Source organism: Vanellus vanellus (assembly GCF_965231255.1).
Source record: "Vanellus vanellus genome assembly, chromosome: 20".
Lineage (NCBI taxonomy): Eukaryota > Metazoa > Chordata > Aves > Charadriiformes > Charadriidae > Vanellus > Vanellus vanellus.
In genome coordinates this window covers 9328004-9341914 of record NC_138925.1, presented here as the reverse complement: position 1 = coordinate 9341914, position 13911 = coordinate 9328004, and the positions used below count along the sequence as shown (strand labels likewise).

The following is a 13911-nucleotide window of genomic DNA, read 5'->3' as shown; positions in this document are numbered from 1 at the left end:
TTCAGCCTTCTCGGGTCTGAACATCCTAAAAACTCAAAAATGTTCTTGAAGGCAGAAATTGTTTTCCTGAGGTTCAGGACTGAGTCAAAGCTCCATGAGACAAGTTCCTTTTAGTTTAAGAAAGCTTAATTAACTAGACTTAAGTTTACATAAACTTTGCCAAGCTAAGAAATATATGGCTGCTATTGATGTCTGCGCCTACCATTTTTGACATGTCAGTAACTAACGTTTCTAGCTGTAGGCATCCGGATGTTTCCGTAGTAAGCTGTATTCTGCTGCTCCCATTCCCAGCTGGCATCAGAACGGCTCTGTACTTACGAAGACTGAGCCAACTTTTGGTTGGCAGCACATACTGCAGCCCGTCAGGAATGGGAGCAGTTTTGTCTGCAGTCTGGTTCATCTCGGAGATTGTCCAGAGTCTGCTCCGCAAGTCTGTCCCCAAGAGGCTACATGGGGTGTTGCCCGGGATCCATCGCTTTATTTTTATACATCGCTTCCCAGCCCAGCAGCCGCCCCTGTGCAAAACTGTTTCCATCCTTTGCCCGCTGCGGGTCGCTCCTCTCCTCAGCGGGGCTGTGCGCACAGAAACGCGCGTGCGAGGAGCCCGGCTGGAAGCGCAGCACCGAGGGAGGGCACGGGCCAGCCAGATGTGCGGGATCCTAACCGGTGTGCCTTTTCCAGGGATAGAAATGGAGATTGTCAACAGCTGTGAAGCCAACAACGGTGGCTGTTCCCATACATGCCACCACACCAGCTCTGGCCCAGTCTGCTCCTGTAACTTTGGCTATCGGCTGGAAGAGGACCAGAAGACGTGCACTGGTAAGGCGAGGGAAAAGGTACGTGTCTTGTTTTCACAAGCACATCTCAGGTAATGCTGGGGACCTCCGTGTGTCAGCTGCTGTGTGTACATGCGCTACAAACAGGTTAACAAGGCTAGAAACAGATGCAAATTAAAAGGAGATGAGATATTGCTCTACTTGAAGACATCCTCAAACCTCCACTCAAGACATATTCGGACAGCAAACGCTGACTTCAGAACTCGTTAGTTTTTCCCTGTTGGAACTGGTCTAAGGCGGCATTGGCAGATAGAGAGACTCACATCTCAGATACCAGTAAGCCTACGTCTAGAAGGGATGGTGCTCGAAATGTACCGTCTTGCCTGTTATCTCAAAGGAAGCAGCAGCATAATTTGAGTAAATGAGTGATGTGGATGAGTCACTGGCTGCCAGCCAAGCGTAGTTCAGCCCCATCTGGTTCTGTAAAGTATGTGTTACTGGAGAGGTAAGGCTGAAATGCACCTCGAGCTCTGGACGTGCTGTAAAGTTGAGGCATACGCTCTCTATTGCATTACTCCGAGCCCTTCCCAGCAAATAACCTGGTCGGAAACCCACCGTGGTGCTCCCCAGCCTGACATTTCCCGCACCGTGTCGGGCTGTGGTTTCCTCCTGCGCCCACGCCGGGGCCGGGGCCGGGGCCGGGGCCGGCACAGCACGGCCGGGTGGGGGTTTCCATCCCTCAGGCAGCCCAAAGCTGTGAGAAATCCCGGTGCCCTTCTTGCAGGGTAGTTGGAGGGTCTGTGCCTCAGACAGTGCATTGAGGCACTTATGCCTAAAGCCTTCTCTTTCTATAAAACCAGCAAAGAGGAGGTCGCCAGCAAAAAGAAACGGTGTTTAGTGATGCGAAACAGTACTTCACGTATTTCCATGCAGTGCAGAGTTGCAGTTCTCGTTACTCAGGAAATAATTCTTGAATTTGGTCCTTCTTTGTTCAGTACCACCTTCTTCCTGCCGTTTTCAAGGAGCGCGCCTCTCCAGGACGTCTGTTAGGAGCAGATCCCCCTTAGCAGGCTGCCGCCGGCACCCGCGGTTGCTTGTGCAAGGGGCAGCACAGAGGAGAGAACCCAAAACCCGCAGGACGTTTGCTTTCCTCTGCGGCTCTGTAGGAGCATCGCAACACGGGAGCAGAATAGCCAGGAGCTGAAGCCTACTCGGAAGGAACATCATTCCTGAGCATACCACAAAGCCCAGTGCCCTTTGTGTAGCCCAGCAGTGCTGTGTGTTTTCCTGCAAGAGACCTCCTTGGTCCAGACTCCTCTGGCGGTAGGGGATGCTTCACAAGCCCCACTGCTACATGGGCACCGGGATAATTCCACTTCATAGTGCACAAATGAAGTCCCATAAATAGAAAGGGCTTAAAATTTAAAGCTGCAGGAGCTCTGCTTTCTCCGGGTTACTTACGTCCGTCCTTCAGAGACTTCACCCTGAGACAGTCTGAAGGAACCACGCAGTTCTCACCCGTCGACATCAGTATTTGCACCAGGGCAAATCCGAAAGCAAGAGTCAGTGTTACAGTCGGAGTCAGCCCCTATTTGGAAGCACACAAAACCTTTAAGAACAATCTCGAACTGAAAATCACGGTTAACTTCCCACAGGTCTCCGGGATTCCTCCCCGGGCTGGGGAGCGCATTGCCAAGGATGATCTGTTAACATAAAGTCGCTTATTTCAGAGGAAAGCAAGAATACTAGCTCAGCATTTGGCAGTCAGAGCAGTAAAATCTGACCAGAACTAGTCACGGGGCAATTTTCACAAGTACTGTCACCGCAGCAGAGCTCGATGTGCATTAACATCCACTGCCCTTTGGTTTTTATTTAGATATCAACGAATGTGACAATGGTTCTCACTGCTGTCAGCAAGATTGTTACAACTATCCGGGGGGCTACGAGTGTGCCTGCTATGCTGGATACAGGCTCAGCACGGACGGCTGTGGGTGTGATGGTAAGCAGAAGCATCCAGCTGGACTCCTGCAGGTCAACCAGCAACGCTGCGGTCCTCAGCCTTGCGGCGCGGCAGGGCGCACACGCGGAACGCGTTCCTCTAATTCCGCTTTTCTGTGGTTTGTCAGCCTCCTCAGCTTGCTCACTGCTAAGGCAGCTCGGCTGTTCTCACCCGCACACCGGTGCAGCACAGCTGAGGAGTAGCAAAGGGGCTTTTGAACGCACTGGGTTAAAATGAGGGTGTCTCAGAGTGAGTCAGTCCAGGTCTGGCTCCATTCGTTCGTAGAAATCGTTTTATGTTCGACCCCGGAGGCCAACATTGCCCATCATTTTTCACCCAAGAGATAGAGGTAAATAAAAGCGTCTATGTAAAATACAGCCGAGACAGTGACTAACAGAAGCCCTTAATAAAAAGAACAAGAAATTGTCCTACCCGGTTGCAAATAACCAGGCATTTCTTACAGTTTCTCCCAGCTTATACCAATTTTCCTGTCAGCTCTCTGATGAGTCGCCTTCTTAGCCTAAAGGATTTGGGGCTTTTTTTCCTCCTGATGAGTTGTTCTCACTACCAAAGCTCTCCGATAACATTTCCCGGGTAAAGCCCAGGTTTACCCGCCTGTTTCTACACAGTTAGTGACAGACGTGAGCTGAAGCCTAGCACGTGGCATTTTGAAACCCAGGGCTCCCGGGATCGCTTGGGTGGCCTCACTCAATTTTTGGGGTCGGATGGCATCGCTAACTGCCAAAGAGGATGCCGTCAGCCTGCTCGCCAGTCGGTGGGCCCCTGCCCCGTGCAGAGAGCCTGCTCCCATTACTCTGGAGCATCCCGTGTTTTTTTTTAGATGTGGACGAGTGCTCGTCAAATGTCGGTGGATGCGAACACACGTGCCAGAACCAGCTCGGCTCTTTCCAGTGCGGCTGCGAGATCGGGTACAAGCTGGCTGAGGACCGAAGGAGCTGCGTCTGTAAGTGCGGCGTCTGGGCTGCCCCTGGCCCTGCTCCCCCGGCACAGCCGGGGCCAGCTCGCCCTGCAGCTCCCTAGCCCTTCACGCCACCTTTTCCACAGCACTTATTACTCTTAGCAGCGGAAACAACTCACACCACCGGCAGAAAGCGTTCCCCAACGGGGCCGGTGCTGTTTCAGCCTTTCCAAAGAAGCGTAAGGGATTTTGGCACAGCTACACTTACAACAGGCTGCAGTGACCACTCCACATTAACTGAAGAACCAGGGCCCTTTCCACAGTCTTTACAGTTTCCCCTTATAATGGATTTATTTTTTTAAGAGGCTTTGTCTTTATCCCCCCACCAAACACACCGTTTCCCAACTTCCTCCCTCACAGGGCAGCCAACACCCCCCTCGCTTCACCCGACGGCCCCCAGCAGCGTTGCCCAGGGCCCTGGAAAGGCTTTCTCAGCTCTGGACCCCAAAGAGCAGCGCTCGGTGCCTCCCTACCCTGTGCCTCCTCCAGCCGGTGGTTCCGTAGGCTCTGCAGCCCCCGCCCCGGGTCCCCAGCGTGCCTGCGCGCAGTGCGAGTGCCTGGCTCGAACCCTGCAACTGCCCTGCGAGGGAAGGAGACCCCGAGCTGTACCTCATAGATGCTCTTTCCAAAAGGAGGACCGAGCCGGAAAGCATTGCCTGATTTTGTTAGATTGTTTAATTTCCCAGAAAAGAATTAACTTTTAGCAGAAAACGCAAAGAAGCCGAGTGGCTCTGTCAGAAAAGCAGCAGGGCAGAGGCGATGCGGTGAGGGCGAGCGGAGCTACCCGAGAGGCCAGAGCTGTCTGTCGAGGTTCCGACCAAAGCTTCTCCCATAGACTGTGAGGTCACTCAGCTGCCCCGGGCCCATTCCAGGCAAAACAAACACGCAAACAAGTTGCGAAATTTTTAGAGGTGTCGATATAGAGAGACCAGTGGTGCAAACCACGCCAAACCAGATGCAGCAGCCCTGCACGGGCGTTTCTGTTTTCCCTTTCTTATTACAGAGGTTCTGCCCTATTATTCACCTCTTGGAGATCTTGTCTCTTTTCCCACTTTGACGTTGTCCTCTCCGTGACTGCTTCCCTAGCTATAGAGGACCCTGTGGAAGCTCTGGATGCTCAGCGCCCCGTTATCCGCCCAATCCCTCATGTTGCAATCCTGCGAGATGAACTTACGCAGCTCTTTAATGACGACTATGAAGAGGAGGAAGAGATGGAAGCAAGAGGAGAGCACACACTTTCAGAAAAATTTGGTAGGCATTTTGCAGCTCTGGTAAATGGCATACTTTGCTTGGAATTCTTCGGGATTCACACGCGTGCTGGGTTTATTTGTGTTTGGTGAGCAACAGGAGTTGTCGAGCACCTTTTCCATGTACACAGAACCTGTGTTACAGCACAGATGCGTTTAGCTTTGCCGCAGCCGGCACACGGGGGGTTTCTCTGCCCAAACTCTCCGAGATGCTGAGGCAGCCCTGGGGGAGGCTTTTCACCAGCGGCGCCTCTCCTCGCAGTCTGCCTGGAGCACACCTTCGGCCCCGACTGCAGCCTGACCTGCGAGGACTGCCAGAACGGAGCCACGTGCAATGCGGAGGAGACCGGCTGCGACTGTCCGGCAGGCTGGACCGGCGTCCTCTGCAACCAGAGTGAGTGATGCTGGTGTCCTCTGCAACCAGAGTGAGGACAGGGAACTGCTGGAGAGGGTCCAGCAAAGGGCTACGAAGATGATGAGGGCACTGGAGCATCTTTCTTAGAGGAGAGGCTGAGGGAATTGGGGTTGTTCAGTCTGGAGAAGAGAAGGCTGAGGGGGATCTTATCAACGCTTATCAGTGCTTAAAGGGCGGGTGCCGGGGGATGGGAACAGGCTTTTCCAGTGGTGCCCAGTGACAGGACAGGAGGGAACGGGCACAAACGTGACCATGGGCAGTTCCATCTCAGCCTGAGGAGGGACTTCTCTCCTGTGGGGGCGGCAGAGCAGTGGCACAGCTGCCCAGAGAGGGGGGGAGTCTCCCCCTCTGGAGCCACTCCAGACCCGCCTGGACATGTCCTGTGCCACTGCCGGAGGTGCCCCTGCTCTGGCGGGGGGTGGCACTGGGGGAGCTCCAACCCTGACCAGTTGGATTCTGTGATGCTGGTGGGATGAGCTCCTCCCGTCCCCACTCCGGGATGAGGGAGGTGGTGGCCACGTGCGGGGCTGTGGCAGCCGGCTGAGCATCGCCTCTCCCTCTCGCCCCAGCTTGCCCGGACGGCACCTTCGGGAGGAACTGCAGCCTGGCCTGCCGCTGCCAGAACGGCGGCACCTGCGACCCCATGACTGGCGCCTGCCGCTGCCCGCCCGGGGTGGCCGGCGAGCTCTGCCAAGACGGTAAGCCTGCGCGGCTCTCCATCGCCTGCCTCGTGCCGCGCTGGGGGCCATCCCCTTCCCTCTCGCCGCAGCCCTGGGCCGGGCGCGGGGACCCGGCGGGGTGCGGGATGTCTCACCTCGCTGCCAAAAGGCAGGATGGCCCCTCTGCGGGCCCTGACGTCAGGCACAGAGCGCTGGGGGCTCCCTTGCAGTTTCCTCCATTCCCCAAAACGTTTTCCTGTAAGGAAACGGCCGCAGCGAGGTGCGGGTGATGCTCCCCCGCCTGCGGAGATGGCTCCTTTCTGCTTCTCTCAACGTGTTAGTAAAGCATTTGCTGTAATTTGGTAAATGGCTATTGCAGCCATCTCTGGTGCCACTCTTTGATGTTCCCGTTGTGCTCCTCAGAAGCCTTAAAGTCTTTCCCACAGCACACCGTACACTGCTCCCTTTGCAGCCGGTCACCGAAAGCGTCTTTCAGCTCTTTTGTTGAGCCGCCCCAGCGGGAGTGGCTCTAACACATCCCCGCTCCGTCTGACTCGGTGGGTCACCTAGTCTTGTGTGGAAAAATGTCATTTTAATAAGGGAAAGATGGTAAAGGGGGTTCTTCACCCACAAAACGGTCCTCCAGGTAGTATGCCTTTCTTTGCACTGGAAGAGTTTTGCAGTCCCTCAGCAGTGGTGTGGGCAGCCGTCTATGTTTCACTGAACATTCAGTGGCGAACACAGAAAAGGATGTCAAAAATGAATATTCAGTGGTAAATTTACAGAACACTGGAGGTATTTTCTGCTGAAGAAAACCCAAGGCATTGCAAAGCTGTGACAACAGTAGTTACCCAAAGTACTGCAAAAGGAGGTGTCCCTTGCTGTTGGTAGGTATTTGTTCTCCCAAAGAGTTAAAATCTGGGGGACGTAATCTAAAAACACAGAAAGAGTGAGACAATAAGGGATTCAGACAAAATGACTTCAGACAAATGGTTAGGAGCATCTGGGAACTATTACTGAAGGAGGAGACCGAAGCAGAATGTAAATGAAGGCAAGAGATGCCCCGACCTTTTTTTTTCTGTAGGAAGGAGGTGATTGAGGGGTACAGAGAAAAAACAGGAAGGTGAGATTAAAATAAACGATGAAGAACTGATGCGTTGTCCCAGGGTGGCATTTCCTCTGCTTAAACTCTCTGCTGTTCCCATCGTACGGGAGCAGGCGTGCGCTGCCCGGACAGATGCTGGCCGCAGGTTTCTGCTGACGCAGCCTGTCTGCCATGTGCTTCTAATATTAAGATCTTTAGCGTAACAGAGAAAGAACAATAATTTTGCTCTCTTAATAGTGCCAATATCGCTGTTGTTTATCAATAGGAACAGCCCCATGGATTACTTTCTCTCGTATGAAAAACTTGACCTCTCAGCGCCCCGCAGGGGAGGTCCCTCGCCCGGCCAGCGGTACCGGTCCGAGCGAGGTGCCGGTGCGGAGCTGATGGGCGCCCCAGGGCTGGCGAGTGGCAGCACGAGAGATGCACTGGGCACGGACAGGAGTGCCAACCGCTGATGCTGATGCAGGGAAGCTGCTCGCTCTTATCGTTGCCATATTGTGTAGAGACACAAGCACGCTCCCTCTCAGAAACCCAGCCAGCCTCCTTTTCCACGCTCGCTCACCCTTTGCCTGGGTTCATTCCCGGTGGTGTACGGCTTTGAGTCTGGTGTGGTTTTCCTGCTGGAAATAAAGTGACAGGTTGAAATCGACTCGTCTTCCCAGAAACTCTCTCTCTCTCTGTTACTAGGGTGCCCGAAAGGATTTTTTGGGAAACAATGCAGGAAAAAGTGCAACTGTGCCAACCGGGGTCGTTGCCATCGGATTTACGGAGCCTGTCTGTGTGATCCTGGCTTATACGGACGGTACTGCCATCTAGGTACGCTCGTCCTCAGCTTTTTTATGAGATATATACTATTCTCAGATTATAGCTTTTCTAGGTCCCATCCCTGGCAGAGTTTCTGTCCCGTGCCCTGTGTCGTTTGGCCTCGCAGGTCCCTCACCATCTCTTTCCCTCCGCATCCAGTTTGCCCCAAGTGGGCGTTTGGCCCCGGCTGCTCCGAAGAGTGCCGCTGCGTGCAGCCGAACACGCAGGACTGCGACAAGAGGGACGGCTCCTGCCGCTGCAAACCCGGCTTCCGCGGCAAGCGCTGTGAGACGAGTGAGTGGCCGAGAAGCCTTCGCGGAGCCTCTCCCTTTCTCCTCCCGCGACCTCTTTCCCCCTAACTCGTTGTCGTGGAGAAAAGCTCAGCTTTCCCCCCTCCTAAGACTATCTCAGCTCTTCTTATTTAGATTAGGAAGAAAACTTGCTGTGGGCCTCGGGTTAGCGCGTGGAACCCCCGCAGCCGGGTGGCAGTGCCGGTAAAGGCGGCCGGTGGAGCTCGTGCAGCGCTGTGCCGGCCACCGGCTCCGGAGGTGCTGCTCGGTGCCGCTCGGTGCCCGGCGCGGTGAGCCGGCGCTGCCCGCTCTCCCAGGGTCCACTGAGTAACGCCAGATGTTCTTTCTTTTTTAATTATGGCTGTCAACAGACTGCGACCCCGGCTATTACGGGGATGGCTGCAAGAAGAAGTGTAGCTGCCCTCCGGGAGTGTCCTGTGACCATGTCACCGGCGAGTGCTGGAAGGAGTGTCCCCCAGGCTACCGTGGGGAGAACTGCGATCAAGGTAAGGCAGTGGCCCCGCGCGGCAGCTCAGCCTGCGCTCAGCTCGCGATTCCCCGCACATGCAAACTTTTTCTTCACAAAACGACATGAAAGGACTTCCAGAATTCCTCCTGTGCTCTCTCGGGCCCCCTCGCCCACTGCAGTTGATCTGATGAGAGAAGAGTTGAAATGGCTTTAGAGGACACGAGAGCTGCCGTTTGCAGGTCTTTGTAAAACGCTGCAGTCTCTCCAAAGCGGGGGGGGGGCAGGGTTTCTCACGCATAATGGGTCTTATTCAGAAAAGGAGAACAAGGTCTCGCTTTATCCTGCCACTTGGGCATCCTTGCTCTTGTAGATGAAGGTGATAGGTATCTAGTTATCTTTCCTCCCTCTTTGATGTCTTTTGTACTTCCAGGCAATCAGTGCCCAGCAGAACGGTATCATATTTTCCGCTCTATTCTCTATTCCATATTGAAACTCTATTTGATCTTCAAGTCGAAAAGAAAATTTTATATTTCATTTACATTAGGATTTAAACTTTTGCCTCTGTGTGAACCTCCTAGAGCAGTTTTCTGCTCTTCACGCAAAGGGCCAGGCGGCAGTACGGTAACCGCTGCCCCGCTCGGGGTGCGCAGTGCCACACAAGCTCTGAGGGCGCAGCTTTTCAAGATCCTTCGGAGATAGCTGGGGTGTCAGAGAGCTTGGCTTTCCTGAACAAAGGTGTTTTGAGTGAACCTAATGGCCGTGAGTCATTGGCACGAGGTGATGATTGCAAAACACGAACACAGTTCTTGGAAAATAATAACTTCTGCCAGCCTCAGAGCTGATCGAGGGCTGAAAAGCCAGGCTCCTCCTCCTGTGAGGTTGTCTCCTGAATCACGCTTCAACTGGTCGAAGCCAGCAGAAAATGCAAAAGTTGAACTCTTGAAGTCCACACTTGAAGACCCACTGCCTGAGGAGAAGGCACACTGCATCAGGAGGCTTGCGGTGGTCAGCGTCCGAATTCTCATTCAAGCAGCCCGGGAGTTTCTGTACTAACTGAAGTTTAACCAAGCACCCCATCTACACCCGACCCAGAAATTATAACTATTAACTTAATTAAGCCGCTAGCGCATGATTACCCTGCCTGACGCCACAGCTGGTAGAGCATCGCTGCTCTGTTGATCAGCACAAAAGCTGCAGATGGCCACAAAGAGTCCCAACGCCAGCAAGTGCTAACGGGGCTGAGGAGCGTCAGGAGGAGCGCCGCGGGCAGCTTTCGCAGGGCTGGTGCCCCTCGCAGGGGTCCCGGCAGCCCCGGAGCCCCCCCGCGCGGCGGGACGCTGCTGCCTCCAGAGCCCCGCGGCGCCTCGGCGGGCTGGGCGCTCTCGGTGGGGATATTTTTAAAAGAATAAGAAAGAAGTTTAAGCCTGTAGGGGGGAGTCACAGGAAATAACACAAATATTTGTATAGAAATAGTAGGCTCTTGGCTGTTGTTCGGATCTGGAAATTATTAAAGGGTGAAGACAAACATCTGCCATCAATTAGCAAAGAGGAGGAATAACAAAAACTCCACTGTGTCACTTGAAATCTACGCGCTGGTGTGCTTTTCCTCCGTGATTTGTGAACGCTGGTGTGTCTGCGTCTGCTGAAGCCGTACGAAACGTTGGCTTCAGTGAACACAAAGGTCTGCGAGCATGGAGCTCTTCTGGGAGACTCCAATAGGATTTAAGGATCTTTGGGTCTGAGGCCCTCAGTCTGCACGTAATTAGCTATTGCTGCGTTGTGTCATGGGGCACAAGGAGCGACCCGAGCTTTCTGGTGTCAGCAGTACCCCCCGGCATTCAGAGCAGAGGGAAGGAAAAGCGCTTACTCCTCCCGTGGCTGAGGATGCTCCTTCTTTATTGCTCTACGCCAAGGTACCTGCTGCAACCCTAGCTGCGGCTTCGGGGCCTGGCTTCCAGGTTCTGGAGGCACTCAGCCAGCGCAGTAAAAAGCCCTCAGAACATCTTCTAGAAGTCAAGGGATGGTACGGGTTTGGGGGCTGGGAACCCGGTGTTCTGCACCAGGGGAGCAGGGTGGCCCGGGCCGCTGCCCGTGGGACGAGCCCGTGGGTCCCAGAGGCAGAGCGAGAGCCCATCTTTGCCGCAGCGGTGCTGCCGTACGGTGGCTGCGGTGCTGCCGGGGCGCGGCGGGGAGGGAGCGGGTCCCGTTGCAGAATCGAGTTCACAGTTTGGAGACCGGTTTGGCCTCGGCTCTTGGGCATGCAGTCGGTCGCGCTTGTAGGAGGAGATACTTGTTGAAAGGACAGTCAACACCAGAGAAGCGATGCTCAAACAGTCACCTCGAGGCGGTGGTGGGACATGCTAGAGGATGCAGGTGCGGGTAACGGAGCGGTCGCATCCGAGCCCGTGAGCGCGGTCTTGCCCCGCAGCATGGAAGCCCTTCACCGCTGGGCTTTTCCTCGCACAGCCGGAGGCTCCTTTGGTGTGCGGGGTCGGATCGGTGATACACTCTTGGGAAGGGCACCTCAGGAGGGGGAGGTTTTCACCCCGCTGTTTTTCCCCGCAGAGTGTGCGGAGGGGACGTTCGGGGCGGGCTGCCGGCGGCCCTGCCGCTGCGGGGGAGCGCCCTGCGACCGGGGCTCGGGGCAGTGCCTCTGCCTGCCCGGCTGGACCGGACACGACTGTGGCCAAGGTGAGGAGGCGACAGCAGCAAACACGCCGAGGTAGGGATTTAGGCGTGGAGCTGTTATTTTTCTTTTGCTAAAATTAGTTTTAAAAAACGTCTCGTGCAATTAGAATCATCTTCATGGAAAATTAGAAAACATGCAGCTTTTGATGGTAAGTCTTAAACAATAGCCTGAGCTAGCTTAGCTCTGGTGTTGGAGCTGAGCGGAGTAGAAGTAAACATACACAATAAAAAAGATGAAGATATTTTCGGTTGTTGCAGTCCTTAACATATGAAAGGAGTCTTTCTTCACTGATGTGCACTTTTAATTGCTTTCACCATATTACTCTTTAACTGCTGCAAAACTAGACAACCCTAAATTAAAAACGTTTACATGATTATACAGTATTAGAGCAGCTGGAAGGTATTAGTCATATATAGATGTCCTGCTCCTAAATAGTTTGAGCAATGAAGCCACACATGCACAGTGCTCACCATACATTTTGAACTGACTTTTTCCAGGCCCTGGAGCAGTTTAACAAGAATTCCTGCCCCAGTTTTATCAGTTCTCAGCCTTTTGCTTCTCCTTTGCAACTGCAAGCAGATCTGGGAGCGCTGACTAACGTGCTGTCCGGTAGTGGGACAGCAGCTGCGAAGACCCTTTGCCAGCAACACCATTTCCTAGCAAGGAGCCCTTGGAGCTCCCACTAGTAGATGGAAATCCAAAATTGACATGAAAGTACTGGAGTGAGACCAGAAGAGCACTTACCAGGGCTCACGCTGTTTATCAAACAAACAAAGCAACGTTGTCCTTCTTAGTAGCCACGTATTGCCAAACAAAAGTCCATGCTTTGCACGGACATGAGCGAGAAAGGGGACCCGTTGCCGCGCACCAGAAAATAGAAAGTTCCCTCTTGCGCCTCGGCTGTGATCCCGATGCTTGTGTGTCCTCTCTCTCCGCCCGCGCTCCAGCCTGCCCGGAGGGTCGCTGGGGACTGGGCTGTCAGGAGATTTGTCCTGAGTGCGCCAACAACGCCAGCTGCCACCCCGCCACGGGAGCCTGCCTGTGCCCGCCCGGCTACACCGGCCGTCGCTGCCAGGACGGTGAGTGCTGTCGGCCGTCGGGTCCCTGAACGGCTCTCTCCAGCTGGGGTGAGGGGTATTTCGGTGGACCTGGAGTGCCTGCTCTAGCGAGCAGAGCATCCAGCTATGGACTGGGCACCGCCGCACGCATCAGAGCATCGTGCACGCCTCCGGTGCCTCACACTCTGGGGCACGGGTTGGGTTCTTCCCTTGATGTCCCGCTAGTCCTACCTTCACAGTGGTAACTTTCACATCGGCAGAAGGGGAGGTAAAGCCCGAAGGCCCTTGGCCCGCTCAGCCCGGAGCGGAGCTCAGCCAAGGCGCGTCGCTGCTCATGCTGGCTCTGCAGCAGCGCCCTGCGGCACCCCTTGGCTCTGCGGGGCAGGAAGCCGTACTGCGGTGTTAGGGCAGCCGTTTGCAGTTGGTACGTGTCTGCGTTGGCAGTGTGTCCGCCTGGCTGGTTCGGCCCAGACTGCCAGCTGAGCTGCAGCTGTGGGAACGACGGACATTGCCATCCCGTGACGGGGACGTGCAGCTGCCCGCCTGGCTGGACGGGGTACCACTGTCAGAGAGGTATTGTGCCCACTGCTTATTATCCACCGCGCCAAGAACACCCTGACCCGTGCAAAGCTGCGCTGGGATTTGCCTCGTTGTCATCTCTGTGCTGTGCCTCTGCCAGACAGATCTCTGTCTGAAATCCGTTGGGTTTCTCCACTCCGCCCTGCCAGCGCCGCCGGCTGCCTTTCTGTAGTGGGCTTGCTTGCAGGGTGAATTCACAGAATCTCCTAGATTGGCAAAGACCTGTAAGATCATCTAGGCCAACCATTAACCCAACACTGACCAGCCCACCACTAAACCATGTCCCTCAGCACTGTATCTACACGACCCTTAAATACCTCCAGGGATGGGGACTCCACCACTGCCCCGGGTAACGCGTTCCAATGCCTCATGGCCTTTTCAGTAAAGAAATTCTTCCTTTTCTCCAAGCTAAACAACCCCGGTTCCCTCATAAGATGTGCTCCAGACCCCTCACCAGTTTCACATCAAATACGTGCTAACGTAGCACCCGCTCTCACTGTCCCACTGGGTTTTCTGAGGACCTACAGCCGTGTTTGTCCTTCTGCCCAAGTGAGCAGTTGTAACCAATGGATATCACACCCCGCGGAGAAGGCAGCGCTGTGCCCGCGCTGGGCTCGCGGGAGAGGCCGGGCAAGTGGCCCCCACGCCACAGAGGGTCGGTTCCCCGCTGTGTTTCAGCCTGCGACGCCGGTCGCTGGGGCCCCGACTGTGCTCACGCCTGCAACTGCAGCAACAGCGACGGGAGCTGCAGCGCGGAGACGGGGCAGTGCGCCTGCGAAGCCGGCTACGCGGGCGGCCGCTGCGAAGAGAGTGAGTGCTGCCAGCGGGCTGCCCCGCGCGCC

The 13911-nt window shown here is 54.9% G+C and overlaps 1 protein-coding gene across 1 annotated transcript in view; it reads left to right on the top strand.

The window, feature by feature from the left end:
- The window catches only part of MEGF6 (multiple EGF like domains 6), a gene marked incomplete at both ends in the record, with an annotated part of 106528 nt that overhangs the window by 81139 nt on the left and 11478 nt on the right, over positions 1-13911 (top strand). The window contains 13 exons of the mRNA XM_082493524.1: positions 682-819; positions 2653-2775; positions 3617-3739; positions 4841-5005; positions 5264-5395; positions 5986-6114; positions 7868-7996; positions 8144-8278; positions 8646-8780; positions 11309-11434; positions 12380-12511; positions 12935-13063; positions 13748-13879. Coding sequence (XP_082349650.1) covers positions 682-819; positions 2653-2775; positions 3617-3739; positions 4841-5005; positions 5264-5395; positions 5986-6114; positions 7868-7996; positions 8144-8278; positions 8646-8780; positions 11309-11434; positions 12380-12511; positions 12935-13063; positions 13748-13879 — 1728 coding nt within the window. The remainder of the gene's footprint in view (positions 1-681; positions 820-2652; positions 2776-3616; positions 3740-4840; positions 5006-5263; positions 5396-5985; positions 6115-7867; positions 7997-8143; positions 8279-8645; positions 8781-11308; positions 11435-12379; positions 12512-12934; positions 13064-13747; positions 13880-13911) is intronic.